This window comes from Balaenoptera musculus, chromosome 11 (assembly GCF_009873245.2).
Source record: "Balaenoptera musculus isolate JJ_BM4_2016_0621 chromosome 11, mBalMus1.pri.v3, whole genome shotgun sequence".
Taxonomy (NCBI): Eukaryota; Metazoa; Chordata; class Mammalia; order Artiodactyla; family Balaenopteridae; genus Balaenoptera; species Balaenoptera musculus.
The window spans coordinates 37195374-37213764 of record NC_045795.1 but is presented as its reverse complement, the minus strand read 5'-3'; the positions used below and the strand labels follow the sequence as shown (position 1 = coordinate 37213764).

General features: G+C 41.2%; 1 protein-coding gene and 1 long non-coding RNA gene across 3 annotated transcripts in view; one reads left to right on the top strand and one right to left on the bottom strand.

Annotated features, from left to right (window-relative positions):
* Nucleotides 1-18391, top strand: part of CMTR1 (cap methyltransferase 1) — a 57488-nt gene that overhangs the window by 20426 nt on the left and 18671 nt on the right. For both annotated transcript variants that reach the window (XM_036868851.1, XM_036868852.1), the window contains 5 exons: nucleotides 3209-3407; nucleotides 4170-4288; nucleotides 6437-6533; nucleotides 6856-6988; nucleotides 7677-7856. In XM_036868851.1, coding sequence (XP_036724746.1) covers nucleotides 3209-3407; nucleotides 4170-4288; nucleotides 6437-6533; nucleotides 6856-6988; nucleotides 7677-7856 — 728 coding nt within the window. The remainder of the gene's footprint in view (nucleotides 1-3208; nucleotides 3408-4169; nucleotides 4289-6436; nucleotides 6534-6855; nucleotides 6989-7676; nucleotides 7857-18391) is intronic.
* LOC118903619 lies at nucleotides 4298-16750 on the bottom strand. The gene is made up of 3 exons (XR_005021845.1): nucleotides 16740-16750; nucleotides 7660-7666; nucleotides 4298-5979 (listed from the first exon to the last, which is right to left on the bottom strand). It is a non-coding gene; the product is annotated as an uncharacterized LOC118903619 (long non-coding RNA).

The following is an 18391-nucleotide window of genomic DNA, read 5'->3' as shown; positions in this document are numbered from 1 at the left end:
CTTTGGGCTTTTGAATGTTAAACGCCTCCAGCAGCTGGTTTCTGGTTATTGTCTTTGGCTGTCAGGAAAATGAAGTAGGCATCAGGGTTGTCCCATTCAGGTCGAGGGTGGAGATATTAGTTACATAGGAAAAGGCAGCCGTGTTTGTGATGCTTCAGGCAGCTTCTTGACTTGAATTGATTGATAGTGGCCATGGAGAATTGCCCTTTCAGAGATGTTCTTCTACGCTCCACTATAAAAAGTGATTTCTCTTCAGCTCCTAGTGTTTTCTTCTCTCTTTTCACCTCTGTTTTCCCCCGAGGACCAGAGTGACAGCCAAGCCCGGCAGGCTTGGTGTGTTTTTCAGGCGAGACACTCTAGAGCTGGGAGTGGTGGAAGCCCCAGGCACATGCCCAGGTTTGCCAGGGTCTCAGTGGCTCTTGGATCAGGCGAATTACAGAATAAGAGTGTGGAGAACTTGAAGCTTGGGAAAGGGTGAGGAGGTTGGAGGTGGGAAGCCAGAGGGAGGGTCTCCGAGGTTTTTCAGTGTGTTTCTGCTTCTGCAGGTTGTGGAAAAAGGAGAAAAGAGGCTAGGGTAGGGAAATAAAGAAATCATAAACAAGAATTGGAAGGGACAAGGGAAAGAAGGGAATTTAGATTCTTTGGGTATATGGAAGCATATTATAAACCAAAACGTTATGTGAGGGACTTGTGTGCTTGGGGTTATTGTTGAGGTAAGAAAACATTGGCTGTGAAACGTAACAGGAGACAAAAACTGAATGTAGATCTTTAATTTTCAGTGCTGTCTTAGAAGAAATTAGACAGCACTTATGAAGTGCCTGCTGCATGTGGAGCACAGTGCTAGGCATTGCAAAGACGAAAGGATGGAAGGGACCAGAGTTTTGACTCTAAGGAAGTTGATCTAGTTGAATATAATGTTATCTTACGTTTGTTTAGTATTGTACAGTTTCTAAAGGTCTTTGACATATGGTACTTCATTTAATCCTCTAATAGCCTTAAAAAATAACCTGCATTAGTCCTAGTTTACAGTTGAGGAAGCTCGAGCTTAAAGACATAAATTATGGACTTGCCTTTGACTGCACAGCCCGTAAATGGCAGAGGTGAGAATCCCAGATGTCCTTTCTATGAAAGGACCTTCTGGCTGTGGCCTGTGAGGGTGTGACACATCTTGAAATCACAGAACAGATCATATTTATGCTCTCTTCTTGGAGGTGAGATGCTTTCATTGATTCATTCGCCTTCCTCCTCCCAGTCTTCCTTTGGGCCATCTGCTCACCCAGAGAGGCTGGAGCCTGGGGCTAGGACATGGCCAGTGGTGAGGAACAATGTTTTCACTCTTTCTAGCCTGTGCAGGCCCTAAAATTGTGACCCCTGCCTCACTACCACTTTGCAGCCTGGGAAGTGCTGTGTAATATTCTCGGCAAATGCCATTAGGTCTTTTTGTGTGTGTGCAAGTGAATATAATCCAAAAATATGAAAACTGATGGCTCAGGAACAAAGAATGCTAGGGTGGAGTGGCAGGGGTAGGGGAGAAAGAACTGATATATCCCAGCATGCTGAATGGGCTTGTCACAGGATGATGAAGTTTATTTTTAGATAAGGTCACTTTCTCCTGAGACTTTTTCACTGTTTTGATAAAGGTAGATAACCATCATCAGAGGCAAGGCCCTTGTCACCTAGAAAGTGACTGGATCGTGAGCATCAGTGTTTCCATTTCTTTCTTATAACTGTTTCCCCTGAAGCTTTCTGATCTTTATCTAGCAGTTACAGAGCTCTGGACAAGCACCCAGCCATGCCAAACCTGTAGAGAGAGAGGGCTGAGCTGCCTTAGCCCCTTTCTGCTGGATGTTCACGAGAGTCCCCTGCAGTCACCCCCTCTAGAACTCAACGTCTTGTCACCAGTGCAGATGGTTTATCCTCTCTGCTGTGGAGGGTTGGGAGAAGTAGAATTCATCATCTAGGGCCCAGGTGTGTAGAAGAGAAGTGTAAACACACAATCTAGGTCCGCATTCAGCATACATTTTATTTTATTTATTTATTTGGCCGTGCCGCATGGCTTGCGGGATTAAGTTCCCCCACCAGGGATCGAACCTGGGCCACAGCAGAGAAAACCCGGAATCCTAACCACTAGGCCACCAGGAAACTCCCAACATTTTAGATTAAGAGTTAAAGCCACTCAAGTGGCCAAAACTATAATCCAATAAAAATACAAATGATTATTGTAAATTAGTTATTCCTTAGGTGGGTGGTGCTTTGATGGCTGCCCGGAAGCTGCACACCATTGTCTCCTGTTCTCTCTACCTTGTCAGCTCCCAGCTGTGCACCGCCCAGGCCCTGGCTAGCAGAGGAGCAAAGGCAGGAGAGGGAGGGGGTGCTAAAAAGGGGGAGACTCTATGCACTGTGGTATCTTGGATGGGGTCATGGAACAGAACAAGGGCTCTAGCGAGATCTGAATCAAGTCTGGACTTTAGTTAATAGTAATGTACCTGTGTCAGTTTCTTAGTTTTGACCAATGACAATGTAAGATGTTAATAAAACTGGGTGAAGGGTATATGCGAACTTTATTCTTGCAACTTATCTATAAGTCTAAAATTATTCCATGATAAAAAGTTAATTGGAAAAAAAAAGGGAGAGCCTCAGAGGAAGGGGAGAAGGGAAGCAGAGGCTATGATCTGGAAAGATAGGCCCTGTGGCTGGGAGAGGGTGATGTGAGAGCCCCTCAGACTTTGGTTGGACAGGAAGGCCTGCATCTAATGGTCAGGCTGATGGGATTCTGATTTAGCTTTGATGCGGACTGTCTGTGAACAAGTCGCTTTGTGTCTTGGGGTCCCTTTTTCCCTATCTGTAATGTGGGGTTAGAACATCTGTTCTGCTCAGTGGGACTCTTGTAAGGCAGGATATGGTGAGGAAAAGATGCTGAGAAATAAAAAATGCACACTTAGATGCCCATTAAGATGTTTTTATTAGGAGTCTGAGCTAGGCCTGGTGGGTTGAAAGGCATCAGGGGTGTTTTGAGGTGGGGATGGGCAAAAACTTTGGAGGGCAGTGATCACAGAGGACACGTTTCCGGGCGCTTGTGGCTCTGGCCACAGGAACTCTGCATTGTGCTTGCTGAAAGGCTTATTTTACTCCCCCTGCCTTCTCTTTCCTGCTCCCCATTTAGCCATCTTTTTTCCCTTCCTCCCCTGACTTCCACTTGCCTTTGCAGAAACCACTGGTGAAGGACCGGGAAGCTGAGCTTCTATACTTTGCTGACGTCTGTGCAGGCCCAGGTGGCTTCTCGGAGTATGTGCTGTGGAGGAAGAAGTGGCACGCAAAGGGCTTTGGAATGACTCTGAAGGGTCCTAACGATTTTAAGCTGGAAGACTTCTACTCGGCCTCCAGTGAGCTCTTCGAACCCTACTACGGTAGGGACGTGGAGGAGGGTACCGGGGGCTATGAGAGCCAGTTCTCTTTGGAGACTTTAGGTCAGAAGTAGTTATTATCCATTTGCCATGTTTTCTTTCCCAGGTCTCTGAGTCTGGGGTTCCCCAGCCAATGTCATGAAGGTCTCGGTTCCCTCTAGACTGTCCCTTTTTACCCCAGGCCTGTGGGTACAGGTTAAATACTCCACTAGGCAAACTCTCATCAGAGCCATATTAATTCCTCCTTTCTTCTCTTGTGGTGACAGGAGATAATGAAACTGCCTGATCTCCGGCTGAGAACTGGCAGGGTTATTAACACATACAAACCCACACCCATCTCCAGCCAGCTCAGCAACCCTCCAGCAGTTCCCTCCACTCTGTCTCGCTTTTTGTGATTTGGCAGCAAATCCTAAGTCCTTTGTTAACAGTTCTTATTAAGAAATTGATACTGGGTCCTAATGTAGGTGCTTTAAACACAACTTTGATCTTGAATATGAAGACCTTCTGTTTCAGTTGATGACTCTTGGCTGGTCAGCTCCTTCTGAACTCTGCTTTCTTATAGCAGGGCACTGTTTTTGCCTCCTGTCCATCACTGCAAGGCAGCCTTGTATGATGGGTCCTTCAGTGAGTTGCTCCTCACAGGGGCTTTTCTCCTGGGCCTCGAGGTCCACCTGGTACCTGTGTTCACAGCCCCAGAGAGCTTGTGTCCCTGCTCCAGGGATGCACAGGGCAGATGAGCTAAATGTGAATCTTGTGTCTTGTCAGGTGAGGGTGGGATCGATGGAGATGGAGACATCACCCGCCCGGAGAACATCACTGCTTTTCGGAATTTTGTCCTGGATAACACAGATCGCAAGGGTGTCCACTTTCTGATGGCTGATGGGGTAGGTGACCTGCTCTTCATAGGGTGATGCTTTAGGGATTTATCATGTTAGAGGCTTGAGAACTGGTTTTGTTTTGTTTGGTTTGGTCCTTTAGCTGCCCTGGAAGGGCAGATAGTAGGGATGTGTGATGTATGTTTTTATTCTTTTTGTGCATCTTTTCAGTGGTAACTTTGTCAAGGCTGTGATGTTGTGGGCATCTTTGCTTGGAGCAAGTGGACCTTCTTAGCTCACTTCTTCAAAGGGCCTTGGTTGGCTATGAGACATGTTGAGAGGGGGGCCAGGACTAAGATGAGCTAGGCAGAGCTGACCGGGAAGAACATTCCCGTCATTTGTCACCTGGGTGCTGCTCCTGGTAGAGGCTGTCTACACATGGCCGCTCCTAAGCCTCTGGATGGGCTAATAGGTGACCACATAACCAAAGGCAGCAGCTCAAAGGAGTCCTCCGGGACTCCACAGGAGGCTCGGTCAATCGCTGGACTAAAGTGAATATTCAAGTCGCCTGTTTCTCGGGCAGCTATTTGATATATAGAGGCAAGTCCCCTGCAGCTTTCTCACCTAGTAATCTGATGCTGCAGGTAGTCTTTTCTGGAATGAGCCACAAATTAGTGTAGAGGAGGGTCAGAGAACGTCGCAGTTGCTCCAGGGTCACATGGCCAGAGTTGAGAAGAGCCTCTGGAGCCCCTTGGGTAGCCTTTCAAGCAGTAGCCCTGTGGGGAGGTGAAGAAATGTTTAGGCTCTCAGCACAGGATCTGAACATGCACCTCACTCACCAAAGCTTTGTGCACAGCAGGGGACAGCAGACAGACAGGCCTGGGTGGAGGGGAGGGAGGGGCTGCTTCACCTGTGCTTGAGGGATCTGATAGTGCTTGGGAGGCAGGCAGCCTTGCAGTTTGTCAGCTAGAGTGGCAAACTCAAGGATTGTCCTTCTGGCTTAGGCAGCTTAGACTGGTGACCTGTGTGGCTGGTTTATTTGATTGTCTGTTTCCCCTATAAACAGGCATGCATTTTAAGAAGCATCTGTAAATCTGGAAGACGTTGCTAAACATTTTTGATTCTGGAGACCTGGCCAGGCTGGGCCCAGCTTAATGGAGGCCAGCCTCTTTACTTTTCTTCATTATTGTGATGAAAAACACATAACGTAAAATTTACCATTGCAACCGTTTTTAAGTTTACAGTTCAGTAGTGTTAAATATATTCACACTATTGTGAGACAGATCTCCAAAACTTTTTCATTTTGCAAAATTGAAACTCTGTACCCATTAAACAACAACTCCCCTCTCTTCCTATCACAGCCCCTGGCCTCCTTCACTTCTGTGTGAGCATGGCTGTCTGCTCCCTGCTGGGATGTCACAGAGAGGGAGACCACTCCAAGAATAGCAATGTACATTCTTTGAACAAACACCCTGGCCAGAGACACTGCCAGCTGGAGGGAGAGGCTCCATGGTCTTGGGACAGGAAAGGGTGTTTTGTGAATAAATCCTTGGTCCGCAGAGAAAGAGAGATTACTGTGACTGTCAGAGTTATGCTAACTTTTCTCCTGTCACTAGATTAGGGCCTGTTCGGTGGTCAGCCCACGACTGAGCGAGCCCCTGCAGAGTTTCAGGCCACATGTACTCCCTGGGTCTCATTGGATTCACCAGGGCATTCAGTTTCCTATCTTGTAGTTGGCCTGTGACTAGCGTATTTTGCCTCTGTTCTGCCGTACTGCTAACTGTTAACAGTTTGTTAACAGTTCTTATTAAGAAATTGATACTGGGTCCTAAATGTAGGTGCTTTAAACACAACTTTGATCTTGAATATGAAGACCTTCTGTTTCAGTTGATGACAAGGCCCTTGGATTCCCACGTGAGTTTTAAAATTTTCTGGACCATCTCCTTGGAGGAGCAGACTTGGTTCCATCCCCGGGAGTGATAGAGCAGGAAAACAGCCCTGGCTCAGTAGTCAGGCCTGGGTCCCAGGTGCTGTCTTCACCACAGTGAGCCATGTGACCACGCCAAAGAATCTAAACACCAAGCTGTATCTTTATCAGTCAGATGGTGGAGATCAATGAAAACACTTCAAGAAATCTCAGGGAAGATGAGGTAGGAGTACTCTTTTCAGTCCTCATCACTTCTGTTTTCTACCCTGGTCCTTGTGCTCTCATTTCAGGGTTTCTCAGTGGAGGGACAGGAGAACCTGCAGGAGATCCTCAGCAAACAGCTGCTGCTCTGTCAGTTCCTCATGGCGCTGTCCATTGTCCGGACAGGTGACACTGCCTCTGCTGTCTCCCCACCCGGACCCACCTCTTAGAGGCCCTGTTGGACAAGAGCATGTATAGGGGTTGGCTTGGAAGTTAAAAAACCATCTGCTTATATTAGGTGACAGGTGGCTGAATGAGGAATTTAGGGGAAAAGGTGCCATAGAATCCCCAAAGTCCCCTCTAAAACTGAGTCTTTTCCTTACATTGCCTGTGACTGTAATGGACCCAGCTGCTGGGTCCCTGACTTTGTCATGCTCCCTGAGACTACCTTACCCACCTTCTGGAATGGAAGCTGCTGACTGCTACTGGTGTTTTCTCTCTAATCTAGGAGGCCACTTCATCTGTAAAACCTTTGACCTCTTCACACCTTTCAGTGTGGGGCTCGTCTACCTGCTGTACTGCTGCTTTGAACGAGTATGTCTCTTTAAGCCGATCACCAGCCGTCCTGCCAACTCAGAGAGGTGAGGCTTTCCTCTCCATTTTAATCAGACTAGTTGGCTAAATGTCAGAACAGCAAATCCTGGTGTATCTCTGGCATGACCACTCAAGCTACATTAAAAACCTTGACTTAAAAAAAGTGATTGTAGCCAAGAGGAGTCAGGATTTGGATTTTAATGGTTCTTCGATGTACCGTTCAGCCTCTGCCTCCTTTTCCACAAACCTTATTCACCACACTTACGTGGGCGATCCTTGGCTTGTCCTGGGAGGGAGAAGGAGATCAATAGAACGGTCACCTGGAGGGACTAACTAAGTGGGCCACTAACCAGAGTCACTGTTGGCATCCCAGGTGGGACACAGTGTCCATACACGATGTGAGAGAAGATGTGGCCAATCCGAATTTCTAAGTGGCTTGTTAAAAATGCAGATTTCTGGGCCCTATCCCTGGAGAGTCTGATTGTCTTTAACTTAACAGACTTCCCAGGTGACTGTGATGCAGCCAACCTGGCACAGGGCAGTTGGGAACCACAACCATAGAGAGTAGAAATACAGCCCAACATAAAAAGAAAGGATTTGAGGTGAACTTTGCAACACACAGACTGTGCTGTTCTTTGTGCATAGACAAGAGCTTCATGACTCAGCAAGGGGATTGGGGAAGGGAAAAGTGAGGGAAGCCCTTGCTCAGTGGAGTGACAGGGTATCTTCTGCCAGGTATGTGGTGTGCAAGGGCCTGAAGGTGGGCATTGATGATGTGCGGGATTACCTCTTCTCAGTCAATATTAAACTCAACCAGCTGCGGAACACCGATTCCGACGTCAACCTTGTGGTCCCCTTGGAGGTGATCAAGGGAGACCATGAATTTACTGACTACGTGATACGGTCCAACGAAAGGTAAGCAAACCAATGTGTTTTTTTCTTTGTTTCTTTTTTTTTTTTGCTGGCACCACTGGGCTATCAAGAAAGACCAGAGAATGAAGGACTGAATGACCGGCTCTTGGTATCACTTTGTTAATTTTGAAAAATTGGTAACGGGGATTGGTCTGCTCATTCCAGGGCTCCCTGGGACTTTGGGTACCTTGAGGACTTTCATCCTGCTCCCATGCTCTGTCACAAGGGTGGCCAGTGGGAGCCTGGCTGGCATACCCCTGCCCATGGGAGCCTGAGTATGATAGTGAAACTTGACAGAGAGCAGACTTGTTCTGTGTCCTCAGAGGATGGAGTAACTTCCCTTTAATTGCTTCCATTTGTAAAAGGCCATCATAATTTGTTGCCCTGTGAAGTCCCCTGGTTGGAAGCAAGAGACGGCTGGAAAGCAAGTATATAACATGCTTTGGAAATTTCTGTTACCAAAGCTTTTTCCAGTCCATGAGTTCCCCAAATAGGCCATGTGAATACCGGTGTTTTTTTTTTTTTTAACCTTCATTAATTGTTTTCCCCCTTCCCTGTTAGTGGTGATAATTTAAAGTTGTGACAGTTGGCTCAGTTTGCTAAGTGGGCAAGCCTTATTGAACAGTTTTCTAGATAGGTTGGAGAGTTGTACAGTGGCAATGAATCAATAGAAGTGCTTTCTTAGGAGGGCCAAACAGGTGTTGTAAAGGTCATTTCTAAGAGTACAATCCCAAGTCTCCCAGAGAAGTTCCTTCCATGTCCTGGCTATTGTAAATAGAGCTGCAATGAACATTGTGGTACATGATTCTTCTTGAATTATGGTTTTCTCAGGGTATATGCCCAGTAGTGGGATTGCTGGGTCATATGATAGTTCTATTTTTAGTTTTTAAAGGAACCTCCATACTGTTCTCCATAGTGGCTGTATCAATTTACATTCCCACCAACAGTGCAAGAGGGTTCCCTTTTCTCCACACCCTCTCCAGCATTTACTGTTTGTAGATTTTTTGATGATGGACATTCTTTCTGACTGGTGTGAGGTGATACCTCATTGTTTTGATTTGCATTTCTCTAATGATTAGTGATGTTGAGCATCCTTTCATGTGTTTGTTGGCAATCTCTATATCTTCTTTGGAGAAATGTCTATTTAGGTCTTCTGCCCATTTTTGGATTGGGTTGTTTGTCTTTTTGATATTGAGCTGCATGAGCTGCTTGTAAATTTTGGAGATTAATCCTTTGTCATTTGCTTTATTTGGAAATATTTTCTCCCATTCTGTGGGTTGTCTTTTCATCTTGTTTATGGTTTCCTTTGCTGTGCAGAAGCTTTTAAGTTTCATTAGGTCCCATTTGTTTATTTTTGTTCTTATTTCCATTTCTCTAGGACGTGGGTCAAAAAGGGCCTTGCTGTGATTTATGTCATAGAGTGTTCTGCCTATGTTTTCCTCTAAGAGTTTGATAGTGTCTGGCCTTACATTTAGGTCTTTAATCCATTTTGAGTTTATTTTTGTGTATGGTGTTAGGGAGTGTTCTAATTTCATTCTTTTACATGTAGCTGTCCAGTTTTCCCAGCACCACTTATTGAAGAGGCTGTCTTTTCTCCATTGTATATTCTTGCCTCCTTTATCAAAGATAAGGTGACCATATGTGCGTGGGTTTATCTCTGGGCTTTCTAGCCTGTTCCATTGATCTATATTTCTGTTTTTGTGCCAGTACCATACTGTCTTTTTTTTTTTTAATTTGTTTTTGGCTGTGTTGGGTCTTCGTTGCTGTGCGCGGGCTTTCTCTGGTTGTGGCGAGCGGGGGCTACTCTTTATTGCAGTGTGCGGGCTTCTTACTGCGGTGGCTTCTCTTGTTGTGGAGCGTGGGCTCTAGGCACGTGGGCTTCAGTAGTTGCAGCACGTGGGCTTCAGTAGTTGCAGCACGTGGGCTCAGTAGTTGTGGCTTGTGGGCTCTAGAGCACAGGCTCAGTAGTTGTGGTGCACGGGCTTAGTTGCTCCGTGGCATGTGGGATCTTCCCGGACCAGGGCTCAAACCCGTGTCCCCTGCAGTGGGAGGCGGATTCTTAACTACTGTGCCACCAGGAAAGTCCCATACTGTCTTGATTACTGTAGCTTTGTAGTATAGTCTGTCCGGGAGCCTGATTCCTCCAGCTCCGTTTTTCCTTCCCAAGATTGCTTTGGCTATTCGGGGTCTTTTGTGTTTCCTTACAAATTGTGAAATTTTTTGTTCTAGTTCTGTGAAAGATGCCATTGGTAGTTTGATAGAGATTGCATTGAATCTGTAGATTGCTTTGGGTAGTATAGTCATTTTCACAATGTTGATTCTTCCAATCCAAGAACATGGTATGTCTCTCCATCTGTTTGTATCATCTTTAATTTCTTTCATCAGTGTCTTATAGTTTTCTGCATACGGGTCTTTTGTCTCCTTAGGTAGGTTTATTCCTAGGTATTTTATTCTTCTTGTTGCAGTGGTAAATGGGAGTGTTTCCTTAATTTCTCTTTCAGATTTTTCATCATTAGTGTATAGGAATGCAAGAGATTTCTGTGCATTAATTTTGTATCCTGCTACTTTACCAGATTCATTGATTAGCTCTAGTAGTTTTCTGGTAGCATCTTTAGGCTTCTCTATGTATAGCATCATGTCATCTGCAAACAGTAACAGCTTTACTTCTTCTTTTCCGATTTGGATTCCTTTTTTTTCTTTTTCTTCTCTGATTGCTGTGGCTAAATCTTCCAAAACTATGTTGAATAATTGGACTTCTTTTTGTTGAGCCATGCTGCCATCTGATATGGGTGTGTGTGGACGCATGGCAAAACTGGACTTCTCAATGCTCCCAACTGCACAGAGTGTTTAAGCAACCTGTAAATTGATTTGCATTTTTATTAAGTTGTAGGAATTATTTATATATTCTGAATGCAAGTCTGGTGTGTTGTGAATATCTTTCCCCAATCTGTGGTTTGCCTATTCATTTTCTTAATGGTGTCTTTTGATAAGCAGAAGTTAAAAAAATTTTTGAGTCCTTTTTTTAGTTGTAAAATATACATAACAGGGGGCTTCCCTGGTGGCACAGTGGTTAAGAATCTGCCTGCCAATGCAGGGGACACAGGTTCGAGCCCTGGCCTGGGAAGATCCCACATGCCGCGGAACAACTAAGCCCATGCACCACAACTACTGAGCCTGAGCTCTAGAGCCTGCAAGCCACAACTACTGAGCCCACGTGCCACAACTACTGAAGCCTGCGCGCCTAGAGCCCGTGCTCTGCAACAAGAGAAGCCACAACGAGAAGCCTGCACACCGCAATGAAGAGTAGCTGCCCCTCACTGCAACTAGAGAAAGCCCGCGTACAGCAATGAAGACCCAACACAGCCAAAAATAAATAAATAAATAAATAAATAAATAAATAAATAAATTTAAAAATATACATACATTACATAAAATTTATCATTTTAACCCTTTTTAAAATGTATAATTCAGTGGCATTAAGTATATTCACATTGTTGTGCAATCATCACCACGATGCATTTCCAGAACTTTTTAACCATCCAAAGCAGAAACTCTGTACCTATGAAACAATAACTCCCATTCCCCTTATCCCCAGCCATTGGTACCCTCTGTTATTTTCTATCTCTATGAATTTGCTTATTGCAGGTACGTCATATAAGTGCATTCATACAATAATTGTCCTTTTGTGTCTGGCTATTTCACTTAGCATAATGTTTTCAAGATTCATCATGTTGTAGCATGTGTCCGGATTTCATTCCTTTTTAAAGGCTAGTTAATAATTCTTTATATGTATATACCACATTTTGTTTATCCGTTCAGCTGTTGATGGACATTTGGGTTTTCCCCACCTTTTAGCTATTGAGAGTAATACTGCCATGAATATTGGTGTGCAAAGTAACTGTTTGTGTACCTGCTTTCAGTTTGTCTGGGTATACCTCTGGAAGTGGGATTGCTGCACCATTTTACATTCTGACCAGCAATGCACCAGGGTTCCAATTTCTTCACATCTTCACCAACACTTTAGCCATCCTAATGGGTCTGAACTGGTCATTGTAGTTTTGGTTTGCATTTGCCTAATGAGTAATGATGTTGAGTATGTTTTCATATGCAAATTGGCTGTGTGTATATCTTCTTTGGAGAAATGTCTATTCAAGTCCTTTGCCCATTTTTATTTTTAAAATTTTATTTTTTATTGAAGTATAATTGACTTACAATATCATATTAGTTTTAGGTGTACAACATAGTGATTTGATATTTTTATACGTTACAAAATGTTCACCGAAGTCTAGTTACCATCTGTCACCATAAAAAGTTATTATATTATTGACTATATTCTCTATGCTGTACATTGCATCTTGTGGCTTATTTTATAACTGGAAGTGTGTACCTCTTAATCTCCCTCTCTGATTTCACTCATCCCCCCACCACTCCCCTCCCCTCTGGCAACCACCAGTTTGTTCTCTGTATCTATGAGTCTATTTCTGTTCTGTTTGTTCATTTGTTTTGTTTTTTAGATTCCACGTAAGTGAAGTCATACAGTATTTATCTTTCTCTGACTTATTTTACTTAGCATAGTACTCTCTAGGTCCATCCATGTTGTTGCGAATGGCAAGATTTCATTCTTTTTTATGGCTGAGTAATATTCCTTTGTGTATATATACCACGTCTTCTTTATTCATCTGTTGATGGACACTTAGGTTGCTTCTGTATATTGGCTGTTGTAAATAATGCTGCAGTGAACATAGGGGTGCATATATCTTTTTGAATTAGTGTTTATGTTTTCTTCAGAAAAATAGCCAGAAGTGGAATTGCTAGATCATATGGTAGTTCTATTTTTAATTTTTTGAGGAGCCTCCATACTGTTTTCCATAGTGGCTGTACCAATTTACATTCCTACCAATAGTGCACGAATGTTCCTTTTTCTCCATATCCTTGCCAACACTTGTTATTTGTTGTCTTTTCAATAACAGCTATTCTGACGGGGAGGTGATATCTCATTGTGGTTTTGATTTGCATTTTCTTGATGATTAGTGACGATCTTTTCATGTGTCTGTTGTTCATCTGTATGTCTTCCACAGAAAAATGTCTATTCAGATCCTCTGCCCGTTTTTTAATCAGGTGTTTTTTTTTTTTAATTGAAGTATAGTTGATTTACAATGTTGTGTTAGTTTCTAGTGTACAGCAAAGTGATTCAGTTTTATATATATATAAAACATGTATTATTTTTCAGATTCTTTTCCATTATAGTTTATTACAAGATATTGAATATAGTTTCCTGTGTTATACAGTAGGACCTTGTTGTTTATTTATTTTATATAGTTTATATTTGATAATCCCAAACTCCTGATTTATCACTTCCCTCCTCTTCCCTCTTGGGTAACCATAAATTTGTTTTCAGTGTCTGTGAGTCTGTTTCTGTTAGTCTGTTTTGTAAACAAGTACGTATGCATAATTTTTTTAGATTCCACATATAATTGATATAGTATGATATTTGTCTTTGACTCACCTCACTTAGTATGATAATCTCTAGGTCCATCCATGTTGCTGCAAATGGCATTATTCTTTTTTTATAGTTGAGTAATATTCCATTATGTATATATATACACCACATCTTCTTTATCCATTCATCTAGGTTTTTTTTTTTTTTGATGTTGAGTTGTATGAGTTCTTTGTATATTTTGGATTATAACCCCTTATCAGATATATTGTTTGCAAATATCTCCCTCCCATTGCTGTGCAAAAGCCTTTTAGCTTCTGACGTAGTGCCATTTGTTTATTTTTGTTTTTGTTTCCCTTGCCTAACAGACATATCAAAAAAAAAATCGCTCAGACTGACATCAAAGAGCATACTGCCTGTGTTTTCTTCTGGAAGTTTTATGGTTTCAAGTCTTACTTATATTTAAGTCTTTAATCTATTTTGACTTCATTTTTGTGTATGGAGTGAGAAAGTAGACCAGTTTGATTCTTTTGCATGTAGCTATCCAGTTTTCCCAACACCATTTATTGAAGAGGCTGTTTTTTCCCCATTGTATATTCTTGCCTCCATTGTCATAGATTAATTGACCCTATTTCCCTAGTTTGGAATTAGGGAGTGTGACACCTCCAGCTTTGTTCTTCTTCCTAAGGTTGTTTTGGATATTTGTGGTCTTTTACAGTTTCACACAAATTTTAGAATTATTTGTTCTAGTTCTGTGAAAAATGCCATTGGTATTTTGATAGGGATTGCACTGACTCTGTAGATTGCCTTGGGTAGTATGGTCATTTTAACAATATTCTTCCAACCCATTGGAATCCATTCTTCCAATCCAATATTCTTCCATCCAAATGGAAAGTATATCTTTCCATTTGGTTTTGTTATCTTCAGTTTCTTGAATGAATCAATGTCTTATAGTTTTCTGAGTACACGTCTTTTTACCTCCTTGGTTAGATTTATTTGTAGGTATTTTATCTTTTTTTTTTTAATATAAATTTATTTATTTATTTATTTATTTATTTTTAGCTGTGTTGGGTCTTTGTTTCTGTGAGTGGGCTTTCTCTAGTTGCGGCGAGCGGGGGCCGCTCTTCGTCGCGGTGCGCGGGCCTCTCACTATCGCGGCCTCTCTTGTTGCGGAGCACAGGCTCCAGACGCGCAGGCTCAGTAGTTGTGGCTCACAGGCCCAGTTGCTCCGTGGCATGTGGGATCTTCCCAGACCAGAGCTTGAACCTGTGTCCCCTGCATTGGCAGGCAGATTCTCAACCACTGTGCCACCAGGGAAGCCTGGTATTTTATCTTTTTGATGCAGTTGTAAATGGTATTTTCTTAATTTCTCATTCTGATAGTTTGTTGTTAGTGTATAGAAATGCAACAGATTTCAGTATATTAATTTTGTATCCTACAACTTTACTGTTCATTTATTCTAATAACATTTTGGTGGCATCTGTAGGATTTTCTGTGTATAGTATCATGTCATCTGCAAACAGTAACAATTTTACTTCTTCCTGTCCAATCTGGATACCTTTTATTTCTTTTTCTTGTTTCACTGCTGTGGCTAGGACTTCCAATACGATGATGTTGAGTAAAAGTGGCGAGAGTGGGCACTCCTGTCTTGTTCCTGATCTTAGAGGAAAGATTTACAGCTTTTCACTGTTGGGTATGATGTCGGCTGTAGGTTTGTCATCTATGGCCTTTATTATGTTGAGATATGTTCTCTCTACCAACTTTGTTGAGAGTTTTTTTCATCATAAATGGATGTTGAGTTTTATCAAAAACTTTTATCTGTGGAGATGATCATATGATTTTTATTCAATTTGTTGATGTGGTGTATTATGTTGATTGATTTGCAGATATTGAACCATCCTTGCACCCCTGGGATAAATTCCATTTGATCATGGTCATAATCTTTTTAAAGTATTGTTGAGTTCAGTTTGCTAATATTTTGTTGAGGATTTTTGCATCTGTGTTTATAAGTGATATTTAGCCTGCAATTTTTTTTTGTGTGGTGTCTTTGGTTTTGGTAGCAGGGTGATGCTGGCCTAGTAGAATGAGTTCAGAAGCATTCCTTTCTCTTCAGTTTTTTAGAGTAGTTTGAGAAAGATAGGTGTTAACTCTTCTTTAAATGTTTGTTAGAATTCACCTGTGAAGCTGTCTGGTCCTGGACTTTTGTTTGTTGGGAGGTTTTTTGTTTGTTTGTTTTTACTAATTCAGTTTTATCATTGGTAATCACTCTGTTCATATTTTCTATTTCTTCTTTTTAAAAAAGTTTTATTGAAGTATAGTTGGTTTACAGTGTTGTATTTAATTTCTGCTATACAGTAAAGTGACTCAGTTACACATATATATATTCTTTTTCATATTCTTTTCCATTACGGTTTATCATAGGATTTTGAATATATTTCCCTGTGCTATACAGTAGAACCTTGTTGTTTATCCATCCTATATATAATAGTTTGCACCTGCTAATTGCAAGCTCCCAGTCCTTCTCTCTCCCTCCTCACTCCCCCCCGGCAACCACAAGTCTGTTCTCTATGTCTGTGAGTCAGTTTTTGTTTCATAGATATGTTCATTTGTGTTGTATTTTAGATTCCACATATAAGTAATATCATATGGCATTTGTCTTTCTCTTTCTGACTTACTTCGCTTAGTATGATAATCTCTAGGTCCATCCGTGTTGCTGCAAATGGCATTATTTCATTCTTTTTAATGGCTGAGTAATATTCCATTACATATATATATATATATATATATATATATATATATATATATATACACCACATCTTTATCCATTCATTCAATGGATTCTATTTCTTCTTAATTCAGTCTTAAGAGATTGTATATTTCTAGGAATTTATCCATTTTTCCTAGGTTGTCAATATAATTGTAGTAATTTTAAAATTTCCTTTGTATTTCTGTGGTGTCGGTTGTGACTTCTCTTTCATTTCTGATTTTATTTATCTGGGCCCTCTTTTTTTTTGATGAATTTGGCTAAAAGTTTATCAATTTTGTTTATCTTTTCAAAGAACTAGCTTTTAGTTTCATTGATCTTTTCTATTGTTTTCTTCAGCCTCTATTTCATTTCTTTCTGCTCTGATCTTTCTTTCCTTCTACTAACTTTGGGTTTTGTTTCTTCTTTCTCTAGTTCATAAAGGAGGTGTACAGTTAGATTGTTTGATATTTTTCTTATTTCCTGAGGTAGGCTTGTATTGCTATAAATTTCCCCCTTAGAACTGCTTTTGCTGTGTCCCATAGATTTTTGGATCATTGTGTTTCCATTTTCATTTGTCTTTAGGTATTTTTTATTTCCTCTTTGATTTCTTCAGTGACCCATTAGTTGTTTAGTAGCATACTGTTTAGCCTCCACGTGTTTGTTTTTTGCAGTTTTCTCATGTAGTTGATTTCCAGTTTCATACCTTGTGGTTGGAAACAATGCTTGGTATGATTTCAGTCTTTATAAATTTATTGAGACTCGGTTTGTGGCCTAGCATGTGATCCATCCTGAGAATGTTTCATGTGTACCTGAAAATAATGTGTATTCTACTGCTTTTGGATGGAATGTTCTATGTATATATCTATTGAGTCAATCTGGTCTAATGTGTTATATAAGGCCAGTGTTTCCTTACTGATTTTCTTTCTGGATGATCTGTCCATTGATGTAAGTGGGGTGCTAAAGTCCCCCACTGTTATTGTGTTACTGTCAATATCTCCCTTTATGTTTGTTAATATTTGCTGTATGTACTTAGGTGCTCCTATGTTGTATGCATATATATTTACAATTGTTATATCTTCCTGTTGGGTTGATCCCTTTATCACTGTATAATGTCCTTCTCTGTCTCTTGTTACAGTTTTTGTTTTAGAGTCTATTTTGTCTGATACGGGTATAGCTACCCCAGCTTTCTTTTAGTTTCCATTTGCATGGAGTATCTTTTCCATCCCCTCACGTTCAGTCTCTGTGCGTCTTTAGATCTGAAGTGAGTCTTACAGGAAGCATATATGTGGGTCTTGTTTTTTATCCATTCAGCCACTGCATGTCTTTTGATTGGAGCATTTAGATCATTTGCATTTCAAGTAATTATTGATAGGTATGTACTTATTGCCATTTTGTTCACTGTTTTCTGGTTGTTTTTGTAGTTCTTTTTGGTTCCTTTCTTTTTCTTTTGCTCTCTTACCTTGTGATTTGATGACTGTCTTTAGTGTTATGTTTGGATTCCTTTCTCATTTGTGTGTATTTATAAAAGGTTTTGGTTTGTGGTTACTATGAGGTTAATACATAACAATCTATATATATATACATGATTATTAAGTTGATGATCTCTTAAGTTTGAATGCGTTCTAAAAACCTTGCATTTGTACTTCCCTCTTCCCCCTCCCACGTTTAACATTTTTGACATCATATTTTATGTACTTCTGTTTGTGTGTCCCTTAACTACTTATTGTGGATATAAATTATTTTACTATTTTTGACTTTAACCCTTCCTAATAGCTTTATAAGTGGCTGATTTGCTAACTTTACTGTATATCTGCCTTTATCAATGGGATTTTTCCTTTTTTAATTTTCGTATTTATAGTTGTGGCCTTTTCTGCTTTGAGAAGTCCCTTTAAACATTTCTTGTAAAGCTGGTTTAGTGTTGCTGAACTCTCTCCGCTTTTGCTTGTTTATAAAAACCTTTATCTCTCCTTCAAATCTGAATGATATTCTTGGAAGGTAGAGTATTCTTGGTTGTAGATTTTTTTTCCCTTTCATCACTTTGAATATATTATGCCACTCCCTTCTGGTCTGCAAATTTTCTGTTGAAAAGTCAGCTGACAGTCTTACGGGAGTTCCCATGTATGTAACTAGTTGCCCTTCTCTTGCAGCTTTTAAGATTCTGTCTTTATCTTTTAATTTTTGCCATTTTAATTATAGTGTGTCTTGGTGTTGACCTCTTTGGGTTCATCTTGTTTGGGACTCTCTGTGTTGCCTGGACTTCTGTGTTTCCTGGATGTCTGTTTTCTTTCCTAGGTTAGGGACGTTTTCAGCTATTTTCTCCTCAAATAAGTTCTCTGCCCCCATTTCTCTCTTTTT